At 41.4% G+C, this 24326-nt stretch overlaps 2 protein-coding genes and 1 pseudogene across 2 annotated transcripts in view; 2 read left to right on the top strand and 1 right to left on the bottom strand.

The window, feature by feature from the left end:
• Nucleotides 1–24326, top strand: part of LOC108301632 — a 480010-nt gene that overhangs the window by 200324 nt on the left and 255360 nt on the right. The gene's annotated exons all lie outside the window — the stretch shown is intronic.
• On the top strand, nt 810–4613 carry LOC108301634 (annotated as a pseudogene).
• RAB10 (RAB10, member RAS oncogene family) overlaps nt 9707–24326 on the bottom strand; it is a 95131-nt gene continuing 80511 nt past the window's right edge. The window contains exons 4-6 of the mRNA XM_017524511.2: nt 18604–18693; nt 17904–18005; nt 9707–12224 (exon numbers count right to left, since the gene is read on the bottom strand). Of these exons, the coding sequence (XP_017380000.1) occupies nt 12141–12224; nt 17904–18005; nt 18604–18693 (276 nt within the window). The 3' untranslated portion in view covers nt 9707–12140. The remainder of the gene's footprint in view (nt 12225–17903; nt 18006–18603; nt 18694–24326) is intronic.

Genomic DNA, 24326 nt, shown 5'->3' with positions numbered 1-24326 from the left:
CAACAGTTTTGCTCTGTCACTCAGGCTGGAGTGCAGCGGCATGATCTTGGCTCATTACAACCTCCGCTTCCCAGGTTCAAGCGATTCTTCTGCCTCAGCTTCCGAAGTAGCTGGATTACAGGCACCTGCCACCACGTCAAGCTAATTTTTATATTTTTAGTAGACGTTGGTCAGGCTAGGCTCCAACTCCTGACCTCATGTGTTCTGCCCGCCTTGGCCTCCCAAAGTCCTGGGATTACAGGCGTGAGCCACTAGGCTCAGCCTAAAAGTTGTAATCGAAGTTGCCTTTAAATCAAGATGCAATTGTGAATGTATGGAAGTGGGAGTGGGGAAAAGGAGGCCGGCGCATCCCCTGCTTGAATGTGGTGGGAGAGGGAAGCTGAAGGCACGTCACTGGTTCACTCACCGCGTGTCCTGAGCACCTACTCTGTGGACAGCAATGCACGAAGATCTGTGGAGACACAAAGAAAACTAGACGGAGTCCCTGCCTGCCACCTACTCATAATCCATTAAAGAGAGAAGCCAATTAACCGCAACCAAGGAAGCAGGCAATAAACGCCCAATGGAAAAGCAGGCCAAATGTGTTCTCAGGATAAGGGAGAGGCAACTTCTTTGCTCAGGAGTGGGAAATGTACCTGCTGGTGGGATTTGGGCTGGCCTTGGAAGAATAGCACAGGGCCACCTTCCTCTCGTTGTGATTCGTGTGACACTCCCCTGCTCTGCCAGTTGTGCAGAGCAGCCACAGTTCTCACAAGCTCCCAGGTGATCCCCATGCAGGTGATCTGAGGAACACGCTTTGAGTAGCAAGGATGTGGGAACTGGTTCGTGAACTTGGCTGCACATGGGAATCACATAGGAAGTCAAAAATGAACAAAAAGCCACTATCATCCCAGGAATTTTGGGGTGCAACCATGGCAGTGGTTTTGTTTGTTGTGTACAGATAGGGTCTCATTGCATGCTCAGGCTGGTCTTGAACCCCTGGCCTCAAGCAGTCCTCCCAACTTGGTTACCCAGGGTGCTGGGACTCCAGGCATGAACCACTGCACAGAGCCAGGGTTGGAGTTTTTGTTTTTTTTTGAGACAATCTCATTTTGCCACCAGGCTGGACTGCAGTGGTGCCATCTTGCAAACTCCGCCTCCCAGGTTCCAGCGAATCTCCTGCCCCAGCCTCCCCAAGTAGCTGGGACTGCAGGCATGTGCCACCATGCCCAGCTAATTTTTTTGTATTTTTAGCAGACAGGTTTCACCATGTTAGCCAGGATGGTCTCAATCTCCTGAACTCCTGATCCATCCACCTCAGCCTCCCAAAGTGCTGGGATTACAGGTGTGAGTCACCATGCCTGGCCAAGCATTGGTATTTTTAAAAGCACTCCACTAATGTGCAGTAAAGTTTGCACACCACTGGTATAGTAGATATTTGTCAGTCTTTATGTCCATCCAGTTACCTAAATCCCCATCTTAGAGTCAGAGGCCACCTCCCACTATTGAAGCTGAAAACAGGAAATTCTCCCTTTTCCCCACTTCCCTGGCACTTGGGGCAGGGGCACGTATTTTGGGCTTCACCAACCAATAACCACCCAAACTCTGAACCAGAAGCCACTGAAACGAGTGGAATCCACACAGTATCCACCCACCTTTGCAAGAGTTTTGGCACTGGTGGCAGCCATTTTTCAGAAGCAGCAGGGACAATTCCTGGGGCATGATGCCTGTGTTGATCCACAGTGGCTTCGGGGCCTTAGCGGACCAATTCTCAAGTCTAATTTTGAGCACTGGTCTTGATGCACAACTTTTTTTGTTGTTTTGGAGGGCGCGCTGGATCTTGGTGCACAGCCTTTAAGACTGGTTCTGTGGTCTTGGAGATTGGGAGCTACCCAATATAATCGTAGACACACACATTCACAGCCCTTTAGGGTTAAACTTATATTATAGCACTTTATTTTTTGAGATGGGGGGTCTCACCTTGTCAGCCAGGCTGGACTGTCGAAAGGAGCGCAGTGGTGTGAACTTGGCTCACTACAGCCTCAACCTCCAGGGCTCACCTGGTCCTTCCACCTCAGTCCCCCAAGTAGCAGAGACTACAGGTGCACACCACCATGCCTCGCTAATTTTTGTTATTTTTTGTAGAGACAGGGTTTCGTCATGTCGCCTAGGCTGGTCTCGAACTCCTAAGCTCAGGCAATCCTCCCACCTTGGCCTCCCAAAGTGCTGGGATTACAGGCGTGAACCACCACACCCAGCCCTTATAACAAATTTTAAAACTTACATAAAACAAATGTGTAAATTAGTGAATTGTTATAAGGCAAACCCCCTTGCAACCAATATCTATGTGAAAAGATAAGATTTTGCTATCCTAGGAACCCTCTGTATGCTCCCCTACCAGTCATAATTCCTCCTTCTCTGCTGAGAATATCCCTGTCCTTTTCAGGGCAGTGGCTCACAACTGTAATCCCAGCACTTTGGAAGGCGGAAGAGGGCAGATCACCCGAGGTCAGGAGTTGGAGACCAGCTTGGCCAACATGGTGAAACTGCGTCTCTACTAAAAATACAAAAATTAGCCGAGTGTGGTGGTGGGCACCCGTAATCTCAGCCACTCGGGAGGTTGAGGCATGAGAATCACTTGAACCCAGGAGGCAGAAGGTGCAGTGAACCGAGATCACACCATTGCACTTCAGCCTGAGTGACAGAGTGAGACTCTGTCTCAAAAAAAATAATAATAATCATAATATCCCTATCATTTCCTTAATTACTTTAGTATATTACCCTGAACTTCCCTAAACACACTATAGTTTAGTTTTGTCTGCTTTTCTCTGTCTACTCATTAAAATCGAATTGTTGAAGAGGCTGAAGCAATTGCCCTGTAAAGTTTACAGTCTGGATTTTGTTGATGGATTTAGCTTAACATGTTCAGTCCTCATACTTCCTATAAATTGGCAGTTGGGTCTAGACCACAAATCTGATCTTTTGATCAGGCATGGCCTCCTCATAAGCATTGTGTTCTTCATCAGTAGGAACATAAATATCTGTTTTGTTGGATCTTTTTGTGATGTTAGTAGCCATTGATCATTGCCTAGATCCGTGAATTCATTAGAGGTTGTGAGATGGTAAGATTCTATCACTTCTTCTTTTTTTGTTGGAATACTTCTCTTGACAGAGAAACTTCATCTTGTTGGCTATTCAGTTACCCAGTGGTACAGTTCCTATAAGGAAGGCAGGATTAATTATTGATTCTTTTACTTACCACCACAGAAGAGTTGTAGTGCGAGGGAAGAGTTCCCCGGCATTCTCCAAAAGTGACCAGTTAGGGAGGTGTGCATGTGTGTGTTTGGTATCATCATGAACTCATGGATTTACACATATTCGATGGGTTCAAACTGTCCCATCTTTGGGCAGAGTGAGCATCTTCAAGTTGACTCCCAAGCCATCTTGATAATATCCCTAAATTTTGAGTTTTATATCTGATGTGATCAGCTATTTCAGGCCCATCTTATACCTTTCCCGCCACAATTTGGAATCCACCATTTCAAGAAGCCCTGGTTTCAGCCAGGTGCGGTGGCTCATGCCTGTAATCCCAGCACTTTGAGAGACGAAGGCAAGCGGATCACAAGGTCAGGAGTTCAAGGCCAACCTGACCAACATGGTGAAACCCCATTGCTACTAAAGATACAAAAATTAGCTGGGTATGGTGGTGTGCACCTGTAATCCCAGCTACTCTGGAGGCTGAGGCAGGGGAATTGCTTGAACCTGGGAGGTGGAGGTTGCAGTGAGCCAAGATCACACCACTGCACTCAGGCCTGGGTGGCAGAGGGAGACTCCATCTCATAACAAAACAAAACAAACAAGAACAACAAAAAAGTCGCCCCTCACCTCACCCTGACCTTCCCTGCGAAAACGTTGGTGCTTCTTGCTCTCATCATCGCCTTCCACATCGCCTCCGCCACCTTGCTGTTCATTGCTACCATCGACAATGGCTGGCGGGTAGGAGCTGAGTTTTTTACAGATGTCTGGAGAATATGTAGCAACCACACGAATTGTACAGTAATCAGTGACAGCTTTAAAGGGTACTCCATGCTGCAGGTGACCCAGGCCACTACGACTCTCTCCATCCACCATTCTCTGCTGCATCGTCTTCTTCGTCTTCATGCTCCAGCTCTTCTGCCTGAAGCAGGGAGAGAGGTTTGTCCTAACTTCCGTCATCCAGCTAATGTCATGTCTGTGTGTCATGATTGCAGCCTCCATTTATACAGACAGGCATGCAGACATTCATGATAAAAACATAGAATTCTATTACCTGACCAAAGAAGGCAGCTATGGCCACTCCTACATCCTGGTGAGGGTGGCCTTTGCCTTCATCTTCATCGGGCAATGATGTACCCGATACTGAGGAAGCCAAATAGGGTTCCAGAGCTGGGCTGCTTTTGCTGCAGTACAGAATCCACATTCAGATAACCATTTGGTATATAATCATTATTTTTTGTGGGTTTTGTAGCAAACATATTATTTCCTTTAAAAGGAAAGAAAGAAAGAAAGAAAAGGAAGGAAAGAAAGAAAAGAAAGGGAGGGAAGAAAGGGAATTTTTATTCCCTTTCTGAATATGGATTCTGACTCGGGACAAAGAAATTATATATGTGTATTATATGTACGCAGACTAGATAAAGCAAAAGAAAAGATTGGTCACTGAAATCATAAAATCTGAAAGAAAAAAAAAAAAAAAAGGAAGGAATAAAAGGAAGAAAGAACAAGAGAGAGAAAGAAAAAGAAAAAGAAGGAAAAAGAAAGAAGCCAAAGAAAAGAAAGGAAGAAAGAAAGGAAGAAAGGAAGCCCTGGTTTCTTAGGGTGGGAGAAGGGAATTTCTTAGAGCCAACCGCAGTACTGTAATATCCTTCAGTTTATTGTGGGTCTCTTTCTCTCTCTCACTTGCTGTTGGAGTGTGCACACCCCTTCCAGCTCCAGTCACTGCTTTCAAGCTGGCTTGCAGCCTTCAAGTACCTGCTGGCTATCTGGAGCTCCCAGACCAATCAGATGCCCGATTGCTTCCCTTTGCTTTCTTCTGCGCAGATGCTATTACTCAGCTTGTTTCTGTGAGGGGCTTGTGGAAACGGCTTGTCAACTACTTTTGCCGTACATGTTGCTCATGGGTTTTGCAATCCTAGCTGCTGGGATTTTATGGAGGAATTTGTGGGAAATGAAGAATCATGCCACTGCTGCTATCTTAATATCCTTTTCATAAATGTCCTCCACTGCTTAAATTAGCCAAAGTTGGCGTTTACTGCTTGCAGCTAAGAACCCAAACTGATAATGAACCAAAATGAAGCAAAAGGGGTGGTAGAAGCAACAATTTGTGACCTGATCTATTTTGACGTCTAGCAATAGCTGAGTGGATTTGTGCAACTCTTTGTTTCAAGTTTTCAGGGCTGGCGAAGGACCCCCAACTGTTAGATGGGGTCATCTCTTCATTCCCCTGCAAACTTAAAAGTGACAAACTAGGACTGAACCATGACAGATCCTTGCAGTCGGCAATGGGGCCACTGTAGACTGAGCAGGAAAGTGGGGCACAGGATTAACCTGATCTATACAGGATAGACTAGGGGTGTGAGGGAGAGCAACACCGGTGGATGAGTGGAAACGAACACATTGGGCTGGAGAGAGGTGCCAAAAGTCAAGCAGCAGGAATGCAAAGAAAAGAGACCTGAGATAATGCAAGACATCTCAACAGTACTAGGGATTGCCAGGGAGGAGTTAGCAGCTCAGGTCTCAAAGCTGATCAGAAAATAAGCCAACTAAAAGAAAGTTAGCAGGGCACAGTGGCTTATGCCTGTCATCCCAGCACTTTGGGGGGCTGAGGCGGGCGGATCACCTGAGGTCATGAGTACGAGACCAGCCTGGCCAACATGGTGCAAACACCATCTCTACTAAAAATAAAATAAATTAGCTGGGTGTGGTGGCATGCCCCTAGTCCCAGCTACTCGGCAGGCTGAGGCAGGAGAATTGCTTGAGCCTATGAGGCAGAGGTTGCAGTGAGCCGCGATCATGCCACTGCACCTAGGTGACAGAGTAAGACTCCATCTCAAAAAAAAAAAAAAAAAAGTTAATGTAACCTCACACACAAACGATCTGGAGTTTAAACTGAAAAGGTGACCCCTATATGTGACCTCACACACAAATGACCTGGAGTTTAAACTGAAAAGGGGACCCTTATCTCAGGAACGTATTCCTTACACAATTCTCATCAAATGTTTCCCAGGTAATACTTAACTGGCCTGTTAGAGAACATAGAGCTTAGCCAGGGTTGAGAGAGAGCCAGTAAGAGCTCACACTGCAGCGTTCTCACAGCTGCAGGAACGAAGGGCACGCAACATGGAAAGCCACAGATCAGCAGCCCTGGGCCCCTTGATTTCTAACTCATCCCAGGAAGCTCGCTTGGAGGAAGCCTGCTCAGTTTGCATGTTCACCACACAGGAAGCTTCACTACCATGTCTACCTTCACAATCTTCCAGGCCTCTGTCATTTTTGTGATTTACAATGTGAAACTTAACAGGCTTTACTGGAATACCTCAGAACGGGCCTGGAACATTCTCTGTAAGGCCTGTTCCGAGGAATTCCAGTAAAATGGCCTCCTATCATTTTCAAAGCAACATCCACTCTGCTACCTGTACATCTGGTGTCTACAAATGGACTTTTTTCTTTTTTTGAGACGAAGTTTCACTCTTGTTGCCCAGGCTGGAGTGCAGTGGCACGATCTCGGCTCACTGTAACCTCCGCCTCCTTGGTTCAAACGATTCTCTTGCCTCAGCCTCCCAAGTAGCTGGGATTACAGGTGTGCACCACCACACCTGGCTTATTTTTAGTAGAGATGGTTTTCATGTTTGGTCAGGCTGGTCTCGAACTCCTGACCTCAGGTGATCCACCTTTCTCGGCCTCCCAAAGTGCTGGGATTACGGGTGTGAGCCACCGCATCCCGTCTGGATCTTCTTAATTTCACACTAAAAATCTGCACTTCAAGCACTCACAACAGTTTAATATTGAATTGCCTGCTCTCTAGCTCGTCAAAAGACCAGTAGGGACTATTTCAGAATCTAACAAAAATGCCAGTTATCCCTTTTTAAGCAATACATGATGTCTACAGAAAGATCGCCATAAAGCTACAAACCTAGACATTATTACTTTTGCTCCCTGAAGAAACGTCACCATTCATTTGCCATTTACTCACTGGTATTCAACAGATGATAGAGGAATACAAGCAAATTTATGCATCTGATAAACCGGCACTGAAGACACTTTCATTTTATAGTTCAATGACCCTTAATGATAAAAATTCCTGAGTTTTGTGCCAGAGATTTTCTTTCCTTGGCAATTGCTTTGCACTTTTTAATGAGATGCAACAGGAATACACGCCCCTCTTTTAACCTTGGCGCAGGAAAGCTCAGACCTAAATTCAGTGGACCAACCAGCAAAGCACTTTCACCTGCACCCTCACCTCCCGTGTGTGGCTCCTATCCTAAGTCAAGCTGTACTCATTTATTATAGACTATCTCCAATCCACCTAGGAAGCTGGCATAAACTGTATCCAACTGCCTTCTTGCCCCTTTCCTCTATTTTGAGTTACTGTACCATTGTTACTGTTGTAGCTATGATTAAGCCACAAAAGTCCTCCTCAAAGTATAGTCCCAGAAAGCCAAGTAGGAAAACTGAAAAGCCACTACTCGACTGCTTATTTTTGGCCAAAAGGTGGTGTGGACTAGAACAAAATATAATTAGCAAGGTGATAGGGGTAATATAGATTTAAAGCAAAAACAGTAGTAAATGAAGTATTTTTCAAGGGTATTACTCTTTGTTAGAAGGTGCCAAGGTTGGGCTAAGTGGTCACAGGACCATTCCAGACTCTGTACTGACTTTGGCACCTGTTCATTACCCCGGGCCCTTCTGGAGAGCTGTGATACAGTGAAGCGAACATAGGAGGGACAGTGGTGTTAGCCTGGATTCAAAATCCAATTCCAGCACCAACGGGCTGTGCAACCTTAAGCAAAGTCCTTATCTGAGACCGTTTCTTCCTTTGGAAAATGGGTACTAATTCAAGATCCAACCTAAAGAACTCAGTGCAGTGCCAAAAATGCACCTCGCAGGCTGACTAGAAACACTCTTCCCCCTTCACACACTACCTTTGTCTTCAACCCTGCATTGCCCTCTGCCATTTTACCCAGGTCTTAATGAAACCTCGATTAACATGACTTCCCATGTGACCTCTAGAATCCTTGTTTTTCCTATTCAAACCCATCTAGACTTGCTTTCCACAAACACACTGCTGTTTACCATGACTCTCAGGGCCTGCTACATTGTCTAGCCTCTGTGGTCTCTTATAATGACGATCCCTCTGCTCCAGCCAGTGAATTGACATTTCTTTTTTTTTTTTTTGAGACGGAGTTTCGCTCTTGTTACCCAGGCTGGAGTGCAATGGCGCGATCTCGGCTCACCGCAACCTCCGCCTCCTGGGTTCAGGCAATTCTCCTGCCTCAGCCTCCTGAGTAGCTGGGACTACAGGCACGTGCCACCATGCCCAGCTAATTTTTTGTAGTTTTAGTGAGACGGGGTTTCACCATGTTGACCAGGATGGTCTTGATCTCTTGACCTCGTGATCCACCGGCCTCGGCCTCCCAAAGTGCTGGGATTACAGGCTTGAGCCACCGCGCCGGCCTGAATTGACATTTCTAAGAACCAATTAATGTCCCTCCTCCCTCAAAAAGCGATCCCAACTACTCTCACCAACTGAACTTGATCTGTTAATACAGCAATTAATATCCAGATTACAACTATTTGGCTCTTGTATATGCTTAACTTGATGAATTACTTGTTTTCTAAACTAGATCATCGATTTAAGAGGGGGAGACCACATCCTATTTCCCTATACCTGTCTTCTTTTTTGTTTAAGACAACCTTGCTCTGTCACCCAGGCTACAGTGCAGTGGCACGATCTCAGCTCATTGCAACCTCTGCCTTCCAGGTTCAAGCAATTGTCCCATCTCAGCCTCCTGAGTAGCTGGGATTACAGGCATGTGCCACCATGCCTGGCGAATTTCAATCTCACTGTCGCCCAGGCTGCAGTGCAATGGCATGATCTCGGCTCACTCCAACCTCTGTCTCCCGGGTTCAAACAATTCTTCTGCCTCAGCCTCCCAAGTAGCTAGGATTATAGATGTGTGCCACCATGCCTGGCTAATTTTTATTTTTAGTAGAGACAGGGTTTCACCATGTTGGCCAGACTAGTCTCAAACTCCTGACCTTGGTGATCCACCTGCCTTGGCCTCCCAAAGTGCTGGGATTACAGGCATGAGCCACGCGCCCAGCCAATACTTTGTATCTTAAATAAGTGCTAAAACAGGGATTCACCCTCCAGTATGAGGAGCCCAGCTTGGTCCCCCTGACGAATCAAGTGACCTCAGTTGTAGTGGCCTTTGGCACATCCAACTAGTGTAAGCCAGGTGTGATTAGGATCGTGGCATCTCCTATTTTGGTACTAGGATGATTCTGCTTTAGGATCTCAGCTAATTCTGTTTTTTATGTAGTTTCTTAGCAAAGACATTTCTTGAAATTGCCTTCCAGTTTTCCATAGGTTGACAGCAATGTCCCATTTTTGTCACTCTTTTAGTCTATTCCACATTTTTTCCCGAAGTAATCCCCAACTCCATAAATAAATGAAAACCAAACCACACAGTTGGAAATCAAGTTTTGTTTTTATATGAACAGAAGTAGACCATCTAGAAATATTTCAGTTTATTTAAATTGTTAAGTAGAATATGAAACCGAATTTGTAGCTAGTACCAGAGAATGGACTTAACTGTTTGGTGTTTAGTGAGAACAGCTTCTACACAGGATCCCAAGAGACTCACAGAAAAGGGGCAAAGCCCTAATATTAAGCAAATAAAACTCATGTTTCAAACAGATTATACAAAAATTTATACTTCATTTCCCTTTTTTGATATTTAGAAAGTGCAGATTTAACAAAAGGTAGCCATATCCTTTCTATGTACAATGCCGATTATAATTACGCAAACAAAGCTGTCAGTCTGTTATCCAAAAATCCCAGTGTTTAGCTCTCAAACCTTAAGTCATGGAATTGAATAAGAATTAAAGAGGGTTAAAATAAAAAAAGCTAATGCCACATTCCAGATAAAGGGAAGCAACAAATACATTAATCTAACAACAATAGGTTTAACCTAAACTTTTCAAAAAGCTTAACATCATTTCATTGTTTTTTTAGTGGAAAATTAGGGATTATTTGGCAATGCTGCTTTTTACTAGTAGTAAACAATGATAAAGTCAAGTGCGGGAACAACCTAAGAATAACCACCAGTGAGCATATAAAATTGTTTTTAGGGCACTATCTGAAAAATTTGTGGATTTTCATAGCAGATACATCCCTATGTTGTTTGCTTATGTGAGCCAAGAGGTCATTAAAATGCTATTCACGACACAGAAAGACTTCTCAATGGAAGCTGCTGTCCTAAACTCAGCCTCTGCTAGAAATGAATCATGCTATTCACAATTCTTTCAACAAAGGTATCATCTTAGGATGCTAGCAGCATAGCAAACTTAATTTACCCTACCCTAATGATAAGCAATGAAGCAAAACTAGAAAAAATGCAGTGAAAAAAGGACAGGGTTGGCGATAGCTAGAGATCTTATCTTTACATGAAAAGCCTTTTGTTGTCCTTTTCCCAAATCCATGGTAATACAAGTTTCCCAAAAGGATGTGAAGATAGGACTTAGAATTAATAATGTTCTAAAGTATTTCTAAATCTTAAGGTAAAGACAACTTAACACTGAAAAAGTGTTCTTCAGAGGCCAAATCTCAATACATTTGGCAAACATGTCAATAAAATTCACTCCTCCTTTTTTTTTTTTTTAAAAACAACCTGTACTGGGCTACCAAACTGCTAGAGGAGTTGCCAAAATGGAGACTACTGAAATTTAGGTTCAGAGATTCATTCTAGGAAAGTGAATAGGCTATACACCTAATTAGAAAGACAAACCACAACACCCTCCAAACACTAGTGCATGCAGCTAACTCTTCCATTTCATAAACTCAGTGGATACACAGGAAGGGAAGAAAGAGAGGAGGAAAAGCAGAACATAGAAGTAAAACAGCGAATGAAGGAATCTGGGGCAGGTTTTAGGGCAGAGAGCAAATGAGGGGGAAGACACCAATTAACTGACATAGGAGAGTAGGCAGTTAGAACTTATCTTCCCGTTTACCTACCAAGTTACATCAGTGCTTTATATTAAACTTGACGAACCTACTAGTTTGTCCCTTTCACTCTTAAATAACTCATACCATGAGGTCGTGGGGGAGGGAGAAGCAAATAAAGCAGCATGCAGAAGGGAGACATAAGGAAAAAGTGGCCAAGGAGAAGAAATGGTGGCAGGAGTAGTTTCAAATATCAAGGCCACTTAAGACTCAGCAAACCAAAGCTATCATTTCTGCATTACCCTTTGTCCTCAATTAACTACTTTGAAAATTACAGCCAAGCAAACCACAAACATTTTAATGGTTATGTTTGGATGATATGTCTCCTGCACATGCTTCCACCAGAACAAAAAAGGAAAACCAAAGAAGTTCCTTTCCACATAAGGCACAGGACAAAATTAATCCCATTTACATAGTCAAGGCGAAAATGAGTGTTTTCCTGGCTTTTGTTTGTTTCTTTTGCTATCACATGTCTATAGATTATAGGGACTCAAGCACATTATCCATGACAGAAAATTCCACTGTTGTACAAAATAAAATTGTTAATTCTACCTTTATTCTTGTACAATTTGCAGAATAGAGTTGAAATGATTGCTATAGGTTTTAACGTTGGTAAGAACTGGACTATAATACAACTGAAATGCAATGGTGAGCTAAGCAAGTACATTTAAAAATGAAGTCACAGACATGATTTTTCTATACATTTTTTTGTTTGTTTGAAGAAAATTATGATAAAGTCAGCAAGCAGTCACAGATGAAAGAACAAATAAAATAGGTGGCTTGGATAGTTAAGATGAGAAACAAAAATATCTGTTTAGAGTTAAAAATGGACAGAGTGGTTTATTTTGCAGCAAGAAGAGAAAACGGGGCGGTGGATGGCAACTGATGGACAGGAGAATGCTCAGCAACATTTGCTCTTCCAGCCTGTCACGCCTCCTCCACTGCTGATATCTACATTTTCACTGTTGGGCTCTTTTACAGGGGTCTGCAACACACACACAAGGAAAATAACCGATGAAAAATACTGCCATGGATAAAATCAAGATTCAACAGAAATATTCTCATAAATGTCAATTTATGCAACAAAATATAATTACAATCACATGAGATAGGTTCCCCTCCATGCAAAGCAAAGATCTGGAAGCTTTGTTTTGATCTTCATTTTGCCTGCTTCCTCCAAGCTGTGAAATATTGTAGACATCTCCTGGCATCCCTTTATAAAGTTTCTGAAATCTTCTCTGCTCTAACTCTTAAATAGATTTTGTTATCTTCTAGCCCTGACCTCTGAATATGTTTAGTACTTAAAAGGCATTGTGAAGCAAGCTGTATAAAACCAATGTTGGGTATGTGTAATGTCACAGAAACAAAACAGTTCTTTTCTGTTTAGTTATCTGCCTTTTTAGACTAATTTTGTTATTGTACCATAGTTTTTAAAAGGCACTCTCAACTATGATTAAGTAAAATGGGGTGGAGCAAGATGTAGTTATCTAATTCATGTTAAAAATGGTTACAGATGGCTAAGTACGGTAGCTCATCCCTGTAATCCCAGCACTTTGAGAGGCCCAGGTGGGAGGATCGCTTGATGCGCCAGGAGCTAAAACCAGCTTGGGCAACATGGCGAGACTCCCATCTGTATAAAAAATTTTTTAAATTAGCTGGACGCACTGGCTCAAGCCTGTAGTCCAGCTACTTAGGAGGCTGAGGCAAGAGGATCACTTGAGCCCAGGAGTTCAAGGCTGCAGTGAGCTAAGATCACTCCATTGCACTTCAGCCTGTGCAAAAAAGCAAGAGACTAAGACTCCTCCCAACCCCCCAAAAAAGACACAGAAAAATCCCAAAGGAGATACAACAAAACACTAACAGCAGCAACCCTTAGGTGGTAAAATTATGGCTGATTTTATTCTTTGTTTTTGTTTTTTGAGATAGAGTCTCCCTCTGCCACCCAGGCTGGAGTGCAGTGGCGTGATCTTGGCTCACTGCAACCTCCGCCTCCCAGATTCTAGCAATTCTCCTGCTTCAGCCTCCTGAGTATCTGGGACTACAGATGCATGCCACCACACCCGGCTAATGTTTTGTATTTTAGTAGAGATGGAGTTTCACCTGTGTTGCCCAGGCTGGTCTTGAACTCCTGAGCTCAGGCAATCCACCTGCCTCAGCCTCCCAAAGTGCTAGTAGAATAACAGGCATGAGCCACCATGCCTGGCTGATTTTATGTTATCCTTAGTATAATTCTGTTTTTTCCTAACATTAAATATTACTTTGAAAATCAGAAAGGCTGGGTCTGGTGGTTCATGCCTATAATCCCAGCACTCTGGGAGAGGCTGAGGTGGGTGGATCACCTGAGATCATGAGTTTAAGACCAGCCTGGCCAATATGGTAAAACCTGTCTCTACTAAAATTACTAAAATTAGCCAGGTGTGGTGGTACACGTCTGCAATCCCAGCTACTCAGGAGGCTGAGGCAGGAGAATCGCTTGAACCCAAGAGGTGGAGGAGGCTGCAGTGAGCAGAGACTGTGCCACTGCACTCCACCCTCAGCGACAGAGTGAGACTCCATCTCAAAAAAAAGAAAGAAAGAAAAAAGAAAATCAGAAGAATACAGTATTTTAAAAGGGTAGGCCCATACTTTATATATAAAAAATATTTTTAAAGTGATAACTTACAGAAAAGTACATAAAGCTGAAGTGTAAGCCTGATATATTTTTAGTATATATTGGCAAACTACCAGATCAGGATATAGAACATAATATTCCCAATAAGGCTCCCTTTCCTGCCAGTACTGCTCTCTTCAAGCTACCCAATATTCTGATTTCTAGCATCTAAGATTAGTTTTTTCCTGTTCTTAACATTCACATACATGGAACCATAGTTGAACATATTCTTTTGCATCTGACTTCTTTCACTCAGTATCAAGTCTCTGAGATTTACCTATGCTGTTGTATAAAACGGTAGTTCATCACAACATTTTGAAAGCTAGGATGTACCTGAGAACTTATTCTCTCATGTAAACAATATAAAGTTAAGGGCTTGTGTAGCCCAAGGGGGAAAAAATTAAAATATTTTACAATATCAAGCAGCCTAAGAGAAGCCTATTTAATTCATGGGTGACATTGCGACTTGCCCTTAGATCTCACCTACCTACTCCAGATTCTTCTCCTCCCTGTATGTTAAAGCAGCAAATTATGCATTAAAAAGACCTTTGTGGGGTTTCCTGAATAAGTGACTTTGCTCCTAATACAGATCTTTGAGAAAAACGTAAAGAAGAATAAGAGGCAGACCAGTACCCAGCAAGAAAAAAGTAGAGTTGCATTGGAAATACTCTGTCTCTGGGAACTTCTACGTATGGGTCAGGTTCAATACACATAGGTAACCAGGAAGGCCCCTACGTTGATTTTCTTAGCATCTCACTGTCTTTTTAGAATTTAACTTAGATCCTTGAAACAGACTCTAAAAAAGGGTATCTCTTGCAAAGCAAAATCTTTTAGAGTCAAAATATTAATTTATTAAGTTGAAGTTGAGTTTTAATTAAGTTTATTAAAAGTTTTAAGCTGGCTCCCAGTTAAGAATAAGAAAAGGCCAATCACCAATAGAAAAATTGGGCAAAGGAATAAACAAAAATATTTACAGAAAAGGAAATGTAAAAGTGATTCTTAAACATATGTTTTTAGGTCAGGCACAGTGGATCACACCTGTAATCCCAGCACTTTGGGAGGCCAAGGCAGGTGGATCACCTGAAGTCATGAGTTCGAGGCCAGCCTGGCCAACATGGTGAAACCCTGCTTCTACTAAAAATACAAAAATTAGCTAGGTATGGTGGCGGGCGCCTGTAATCCCAGCTACTCGGGAGGTTGAGGCGGGAGAATCTCTTGAACCCGGGAGGTAGAGATCGCAGTCAGCCGAGATGATCTCATGGCACTCCAGCCTAGGCAACAAGAGCGAAATTCCATCTCAAAACAAACAGACCCACCTACCTACCTATGTTTTTGAATGCTCAGCCTTATTCAGAAATTACCTGCAAATTAAATCTACATTTTTTAACCTGTTAGACTAGGAAAGATCTGAGTCTTGTAAATTCACTGTGCTGGCCAGGGTGTGAGTAACATTCTCACATATGGCAAGTGGGTGTGTAAATGGGTATAACCCTCAGGACAGACTTTGGCAGCATCTATCAAAATTGCAAATGTATGTACATATATGCTCTTTGGCCAGTTCTCAGAATCTGTCCTTCAAATGTATGTGCATGTGGGAAATAATTTAAGATTACGTACCACAAACTCAGCTTATGTGTAAATAAGTTTGAAAATAATTTAAATGTCCCTCACTGGGAGACTTGTTCAATTATTATATAAATATTCAAAGGAACAGCATATAATTATTTAAAAAGTAAAATTATTTTACTTATAGTAAGTGAAGAAAGCAAAGTGACACTCAGTGGAGTGTGTTATCTGTTAGAAGTAACAGGTTATGGGGCAGGGGAGTGGGATAAAAACATATTCATATTTACTCAGACTAATAACTGAGAAATCAATTATATCTGTTACTGGGGGAGTGGGGGAAATGAGGAATTGGCAGCTGCTATTGCGGGAATTAAACGGAACATGCTGGGAAATGTCTGTATTCTTTTTTTTCCATTTTAAACGTTTGAAGCAAGAGAATGAATTACGTAGCCAAATAATTATGTTAAAAGATGTTTTAAATTGCTTTCATTCTAAGTTAATTCTAACACGAAGCAAGTTTACATTTGCTGTTTTAACTCATAACTTCACCACATTAAAGTGTATGAAAAAAAACTGCTACCTAGTATTTGGGCCTGCTTACTTGGGGAAAACTCTAGACCAAGCTGGTCCAACCTGCAGCCTGCATGTGGCCCAATACAACAAATTTGTAAACTTTGTTAAAACATTATTAAGATTTTTGTGTGTGTGGTATTTTTTTTTTTAGCACATGAGCTATGGTTAGTGTTAGTGTATTTTATGTGTGGTCCAAGACAATTCTTCCAGTGAGACCCAGGGAAGCCAAAAGATTGGACACCCCTGTGAGTCTAGACTGAGATCTTTATTAGTATATTCATACTTTAAGCTTTAATAATGACAAGGAAAGCTCTACCTCACTGGGGCATGAAATTATATATATAATGACTATATAGCACTATTTAAAAAAAAAAAAAAAATAAAAAAAAAAAAAAAAAGAGCCAAGACTGGTGAGAAGATCAAAGGACATAGTATAAACAGCAAGTAAGCAGAGCTGGGCACGGTGGCTCACACCTGCCATCCCATCACTGTGGGAGGCCGAGGCAGGCGGATCATGAGGTAAGGAGTTCAAGACCAGCCTGGCCAATATGGTGAAACCCTGTCTCTACTCAAAATACAAAAATTAGCCAGGTGTGGTGGTGGGTGCCTGTAATCCCAGCTATTTGGGAGGCTGAGGCAGGAGAATCACTTAAACCTGGGAGGTGAAGGTTGCAGTGAGCCGAGATCATGCCGATGCACTCTAGCCTGGGCAACAGAGCAAGACTCTGTCTCAAAAAACAAACAAACGGTAAGCAGAAACCCTGAAGACCATTTAAAACTATAACAGATTAGGGCCGGGCGCGGTGGCTCAAGCCTGTAATCCCAGCACTTTGGGAGGCCGAGGCAGGTGGATCACAAGGTCAAGAGATCGAGACCATCCTGGTCAACACGGTGAAACCCCGTCTCTACTAAAAATACAAAAAATTAGCTGGGCATGGTGGCGCGTGCCTGTAATCCCAGCTACTCAGGAGGCTGAGGCAGGAGAATTGCCTGAACCCAGGAGGTGGATGTTGCGGTGAGCCGAGATCGCGCCATTGCACTCCAGCCTGGGTAACAAGAGCGAAACTCCGTCTCAAAAAAAAAAAAAAAAAACTATAACAGATTGACAGACTCATAACCGGGACTCATAACCAAACCCATGCATTATATCTAGACACTTAAGGGAAAATATGAAAATCAGATTTCCTAATTTGGCTATATGTTACTTACACTAACAAACATTGAGTCACAAATCTTAAACCCAAAAATAAACCTGAGGTAAAATGAGAATTCCTCAAGATCACATTTTCAATATTATTTATTTTCTGACATAATACGTTTCATTCCGTCCATACAGACTATGTGCATGCCCTTTATTTGCCTGAGAAGTGACTATATGGCAGAAGAGCAATTCTGTGGCAATAACTACATAACAGTCATTTCTTATCTTAAAATTTCCTAAATTATCTATGAGAATGCAAAGGACTCATTAACAGAAATGAGTCCAAGAGTAAAAAAAGCTAGGAAAGATAAAAGGCTAGAAAAAATAAGGGAACTAGGGACTAGATAGTGAATGTGGAGCTAAGAATATTGTTACCACTGACTAGATCTTCAGATTTCTACATGGCTTTCTATTTCCCCAGTTCCGTATAGCAGAAGTCCCCATGGTGATCTGCGGTGGGGTAATTTCATCGAGAAACTACCCTCCAGTACGGTCCATGGAAAAATTATCTTCCATGAAACCAGTCCTTGGTACCAACAAGGTTGGGGACTGCTGCCCTACAGAAACAATACCACCCAAACTCAAATCTGTATGTAAATTCAGTACTTCAGAACAGACAAAATATTCAACAGAGACACTCAGGTGCCCGGCAGGAAATAAAAGTAGGAACTTACCTTTCGAAGGATATCTTCAGCTAACGTGAGGAACGCCTTTTCGATGTTTATATTTGCTTTTGCACTAGTCTCAAAAAACCTAATACCATGCTCCCTTGCAATCTAAAACAGAAACAAAATATCATAAAATTATCAAGCATGGGTTGCCAACTGCTGACTTTAACATCTTAAATATTAATCTTATTCTGAAGGCAGTGATCCCAACTAGAATATGTAACACAGATTATTTCAGCAAGTCAAACTCTTTCATAAAACACACAAAAGAAAAGTAATTAAAATAATCCTCTCCTTACCCCAAAAGTTTATTTCAGATATTCTAAATTAGATATTTTACTCTGGGACAAACTTAAGAGAAGCTCAACATGACTTCTCAGGGTCTAATTTCTGCTCATCACAGACTCTAGATTGTCACATTTTAGAACCATACTAATTGATACAATTCCTTAAAGTCCTAAGTTTAAAAACTGAGGATTACTGACTTATGTTTTTCTTTCTTTGTAGTTTAAATAAGGCTAAAAATATTATGGACACATTTTATTCTCCCATATATGTTAAATAGGCACTGAAAAAAGTTCACTCAAATGACAAAATATTATTTCCAACAAGCATTTTAAAAACTATGTAATTAGCTCAGTGCATTCCATCACTATTACTATTATCATTACAAAGGGCAGAATATTTGTTTCATTCAGATTTTTACCTGTTCTCCTTTTCCTTTAGGTACAACTCTTTTGTCATCCATGTCACATTTGTTTCCTAGTAACATTCTTTCCACATCTTCATTGGCATGCTAAAATGAAATACAATTTTACTTTTACACACTACCATGAATTATGGTGTAACAGTCTTCAAAAGTGATTTTATTCTCTCAATTTAGAGTGTCATTTCTATAGAAAGCAGTCACCCTAAAATCCACCCCATGCTAAAAGCCTACACAAATTATTCGATTACCTAGCAAAAGAGACACAATTCCCAAGACATATCCATGTCAAATACTATTTCCTCCCTGAAGGAGGCTGTCTGCTTTCTAGGTGTATTCTTTCTCACCAAAAGAGATGATACAGGCAAAGAAACTTGCATAATCTAAAACCAGGCTGGATCATTTCAGATTTTATAATGCATACTACCCTACAGAAGTCTTAATTAAAAGTTTTCCAGAGCCCTTAAAGTCTCAAGTAGCTGCACTGCTATGGCACAAGGAGGTCCATGCAGAAAAATGAGTTAAAAACAAGTAGTTATCCCCTTAAAATTCCAAAGACAATATTTGCAGAAATAGAAAGATCTATCCAAAAATTCATATGGAATCTGACATCAAAATAATCTTTTTTTTTTTTTTGAGACAGAAATTCATCTGTTGCCCAGGCTGGAGTGCAATGGCATGATCTCGGCTTACTGCAACTTCCGTCTCCTGAGTTCAAGTGATTCTCCTGCCTTAGCCTCCTGAGTAGATGTGAGTAGCTGGGACTACAGGCGTATAACACCACGCCAGCAAATTTCTGTATTTTTAGTAGAGGTGGGGAGATTCGCCATGTTGGCCAGGCTGATCCTGAACTCCTGGACTCAAGTGAACCACCCACCTCAGCCTCCCAAATAGTTGGGATTACAGGTGTGAGCCACTGAGCCCAGCCAAAATAACATTAGCTGGGGGAGTCAGATTTCAGAACTTACTGCAAATCAAAAAGTGTGGAACTGGCGTAAAGAAAGATACACAGACTAATGAAATGGAATAGAGAGCCCAGAAATGAACCCTCACATACTTAGTCAAGTGATCCTCAACAAGGATGCCAAAAGCAGTCAATAAGGAAAGGACAGTCTTTTCAATAAACAGCTCTAGGAAAACCAGATATCCACATGCAAAAGAGTGAAGCTGGATATTTATTTCAAACCATATATAAAAATTAACTCAAAATAGATCAAAAACCTCAAAATATAAAACTCTTAGAAGAAAACACAGAGAAAAGCTTTAGGACACTGGATTTGGCAATGGTTTCTTTGATATGATATCAAAAGCACAGGCAATAAAAGGAGCAGATAAATTATACATCATCAAAGTTAAAAACTATTGTGCAACAAAGGACACTCTCAAGAGAATGAAAAGGCAACCAACGAAAAGGAGAAAATATTTGCAAATCATGTATTTGAAAGGGAATAATACTTAGAATATATAAAGAACACCCAAAACTCTTAACAGCAAAAAATGACAGCACTTTGGGAGGCTGAGGCAGGAAAATCACCTGAGTCCAGGAGTTTGAGATTAGCCTGAGTAACACTGTGAGACCTCAACTCTACAAAAAATTTAAAAAATTAGCCAGGCATGGTGGTGTGTGCCTGTAGTCCCAGCTACTTAGGAGGCTGAGGTAGGAGAATCACTTGAGCCTGGGAAGTTGAGGCCGCAGTGAGCCATGATCATGCCACTATACTCCAGCCTGGGGAATAGAGCAAGACCCCGTCTCAAAAGCAAACTAAGGATTTGAATAGACATTTCTCCAAAGAAGATATACAAACAAACAATATGTACATGAAAAGATGCTCAATATCAGTAACATCAGGAAATGTAAATCAAAACCACAATGAGATACCACTACATACCCATTAGTATGGCTGCTATTAAAAAAACAAAACAAAACAAAACAGAAAACACATGTTGGTGAGGATGTGGACAAACCAAAACCTTTGTGTACTGTTGGTAGGAATGTATAATGGTGCAATCACTGTGGAAAAGTCTGGTGATTCCTCAAAAGGTTAAACAGGATTATCATATGATCCAGCAATTCCACTTATGGGTATATACACAAAAGAATTTAAAGCAAGGACTCAGATATTTGTACACCAGCGTTCACAGCGACATTATTCACAATGTAAAAGGGAGAAAACAAACCCACATATCCAACAATGAGTGAATGAATAAACAGAACATGGCATATAAAAACAATGGAGTATTATTTAGCCTCAAAAAATAAAGTTCTGACACATGCCACAATGTAGATGAACCTTGAAAACTTTAGGTTAAATGAAATAAATTACTTACAAATGAACAAATACCATATGATTCCACTTATATGAGGTACCTGTAACAGTCAAATTCATAGAAAATAAAATGGTGACAGTTGCCAGGAGCTGGGGAAAGGGGAGACAGCAATATTGTTTAATGGACGCAAAGCTTCAGTTCAGAAAGATGAAAGAGTTCTGGAGATGGATGGTGGTGATGGTTGCACAACAGGAGAATGTACTTAACTCCACTGAACTATACACCAAAATAATGGATAAAATGAAAATTTTATGTTGTATGTATTTTACCACAATTTTAAAAAGTATTCAAAAACAACAACAGGCTGAGCACGGTGGCTCATGCCTATAATCCCAACACTGTAAGGGGTCGAGCGAGGCAGGAGGATCACTTGAGCCCAGGAGCTCAAGGCTGGAGTGAACTATTATCACTGCCACTGCACTCCAGCCTGGGAAACAAAGCAAGACTGTCTCAAAGAAAACAATCAAAAAAGCAACAACAACAAAAACAACAACAAAACTGCCAAGTGGCTGCAGTTACAAGTTATAAAATATGCTAATTTAAAACAACATACAGTTGACCCTTGAACAATGGGGGTAAGGGGATGCCATGTATAACTTTTGACTTCCCCAAAACTTTACTACTAACAGCCTACTGCTAACTAGAAGCATTATCAATAACATAGTCGATTAACATATATCTACACTGTATTCTTACCACAAAATTAGAGAAAAGAAAATGTTACTAAGAAAATCATAAGGAAGAAAAATATATTTACTATTCATTAAGTGGAAGTGGATCATCATAAAGGTCTTCATCCTCAAATGTCTTCAAATTGAGTAGGCTGAGGAGGAGAAAGAGGAGGGGGTTGGTCTTGCAGTCTCAGGGGAAGCAGAGGCAGAAGAGGTAGAGAAGGTAGAAGGGGAGGCAGGCACACTCAGTGTAACTTTAGGGAAAAACATTGTAATTTCTGTATTTTTTGCCTTTTCATTTCTTTAAAAATATTTCTATACAAAACCAATCCTTCTTCCATGATTTGCTTCAGTTTCAGTGCCTGTATCATGTAACGGTCCATGTTTGTACAGTAAGTCTCAAGCAGTCTTGAATAATCAGAACCCTTCTGCCAGATTGCCTAAAGTCAATTTGTTTTCTGGCACTACTTCTGTTATCTTCTTCCTTATTGTCTAGCATTGGTTTGGAAAAACCGGCATCTTCATTAAGTCGTCTTCTGTTGATTCCTCTGGTTGGTGTCTATTAGCTTTTGTCTTATCCATAGCCTCTTTCATAAATTCCTTGACTGGCTCTGCTACAAATCCTGTGAAATCATGCTCAACATCGGGACACAGTTTTCTCCAGGAGGAAGCTATTGTTTTGTGCTTGATGGCTTTCATGGCTTTTTCTGTAACGATGGCATCTTCAGTGGTGTAATCCCTCCAGATTTTCACGTTCTATTGAGGTTAGAGTACCGTGTGTTATTAACCTTAAAGGTCCTCATGACCCCCTGATCTAGATGCTGAATTAGAGACACTGTGTTTGGAGGCAAAAAGACCACTTCGATGCTTTTGGTGTTAAACTCATGGGGTTCTGGGTGGCCAGGGGTACTCTCCAATATCAAAATAACTTAAAAGGCAGTCCCATAATGGCAGCAATCCAGAAAAAGGATTCTCAATGTTCAGGTCTTCTTGTTGAATGATCAAAAACCTGGCAGCTTTTCCCTTCAAGTCTTGGGAGTTAGCAACTTTATATATAAGGGCAGTCAGTCCTGATCATAAACCCAACCGCATTTGCACAAAATAGTAGTTAGCCTATCCCTTCCTGCCTTAATTCCCTGTGCTTTTTTCTTTTCCTAACACATGTCCTTTGTGTCCTCCTCTACCACCCAAGAATAGGACACTTTTGACTGCATTAAACATCTGTTTGGGCAGATATCCTTTTTCCTGAATGATTTTCTTAATGGTGCTCAGGAACTCGTCTGCTGTCTCTTAGCAGAAGCTGCTTCTCCTGTTATCCTGCCATTTTTAGGCCAAATCTCTTTCTAAAATTATCAAACCATCTTCTGCTGGCTTTAAATCCTCTAGCTTTACTTTTGTTTTGCTTTGGCATTTAATGACTTCACATTTTCTTGAATATTACATTCAAGAAAAGTCTACAAGTATGCCTTTCTTATAGCAATCCTGTACCCACATAAAAGCTGCATTTTCAACATGAGATAAAAAGGTATTTCATAAAACGTGCAAGGTTTTTACACCTCCTGCTGTAGTTGCAGTGATGGCTTCACAGATTTTCTTTTATTTAAAATGGTCCTTATGCTGGATTAATTTATCTTGAAATAACGGGCAACCACAGCTGCAGACCTCACTCTACAGCACATATCAAGCAATTCAACTTTTTCTTGTAATGTCATGATTTTTCTCTGCTTCTCAAGAGTGCTTCTGGCATCACTAGTAGCACTTTGTATAGGTCGGATGGTGTTATTCAAGGTTTATGGTATGGCACTAGCACAATGAAAACAAGCAAGAACCACAAGAGATCACTTTTGATTGCAATATGGGATTTACTGGAGACACAAACTGTTCATGGGGAGATGATCCGCATCAGATGGTGTTTCAAGCAGACACTTGCAACATATGAGCTCACCAAATTAGCAACAGGAGGTGGCTACAAAATTATCACAGTAGTACAGTATGTATTATGGTTATTTTTATGCAGTTGATTTAATACTGTATCTTTGTTTACATTTCTCTTGACTGCAAAAGATGCCATGTATGAACTCTGTTTGTATGTTTTGAGTTCTGATAAATTTAAACTTTTAATAATAGATCTGCATACATTTTATGGTAGTAAGTAATAGACTAGTATCTGTGTATAATTTACACATTCATTATATACTTAACTTTTGCTTAATTCCTGCCCCCCATATTTCTAGGCTATATGGTTTGCCTGTGAGTTTTTCAAACTGTTGTTTAAGTCTCTAAATTTTTTTCTAAAATATTTGTTTTTAAAAACCTGTGTATAGAGCTGGGTGGTACATGCCTGTAAACTCAGCTTCTTGGGAGGCTGAGGAGGAAAGATCACTTGACACCTGGAGTTTGAGACCAGCCTGGGCAACACTGCAAGTCCCCATCTCTTTAAACAAAAAAATCCTTGTGTAAGTGGACCTGTGCGATTCACACCCCCGTTGTTCAAGGGTCAATTATAGTTTTAAAGGGGGCAAACAAAGGTGGGATTAGGGAGGAAACTCTTTAGTTGGGGGGAAGATATCCTTAGCAGAATCACAAGCTTAAAAAAGAAAAATTATGCCGGGTGTGGTGGCTCACACCTGTAATCCCAGCACTTTGGGAGGCCGAGGAGGGTGGACCACCTGAGGTCAGGCGTTTGAGACCAGCCTGGCCAACTTGGTGAAACCCTGTCTCTAC

The sequence above is a fragment of the Cebus imitator genome, unplaced genomic scaffold (assembly GCF_001604975.1).
Source record: "Cebus imitator isolate Cc_AM_T3 unplaced genomic scaffold, Cebus_imitator-1.0 Scaffold1, whole genome shotgun sequence".
Lineage (NCBI taxonomy): Eukaryota > Metazoa > Chordata > Mammalia > Primates > Cebidae > Cebus > Cebus imitator.
Note: the sequence above shows the minus strand (reverse complement) of the source record. Positions and strands in the feature narration are given on the sequence as shown.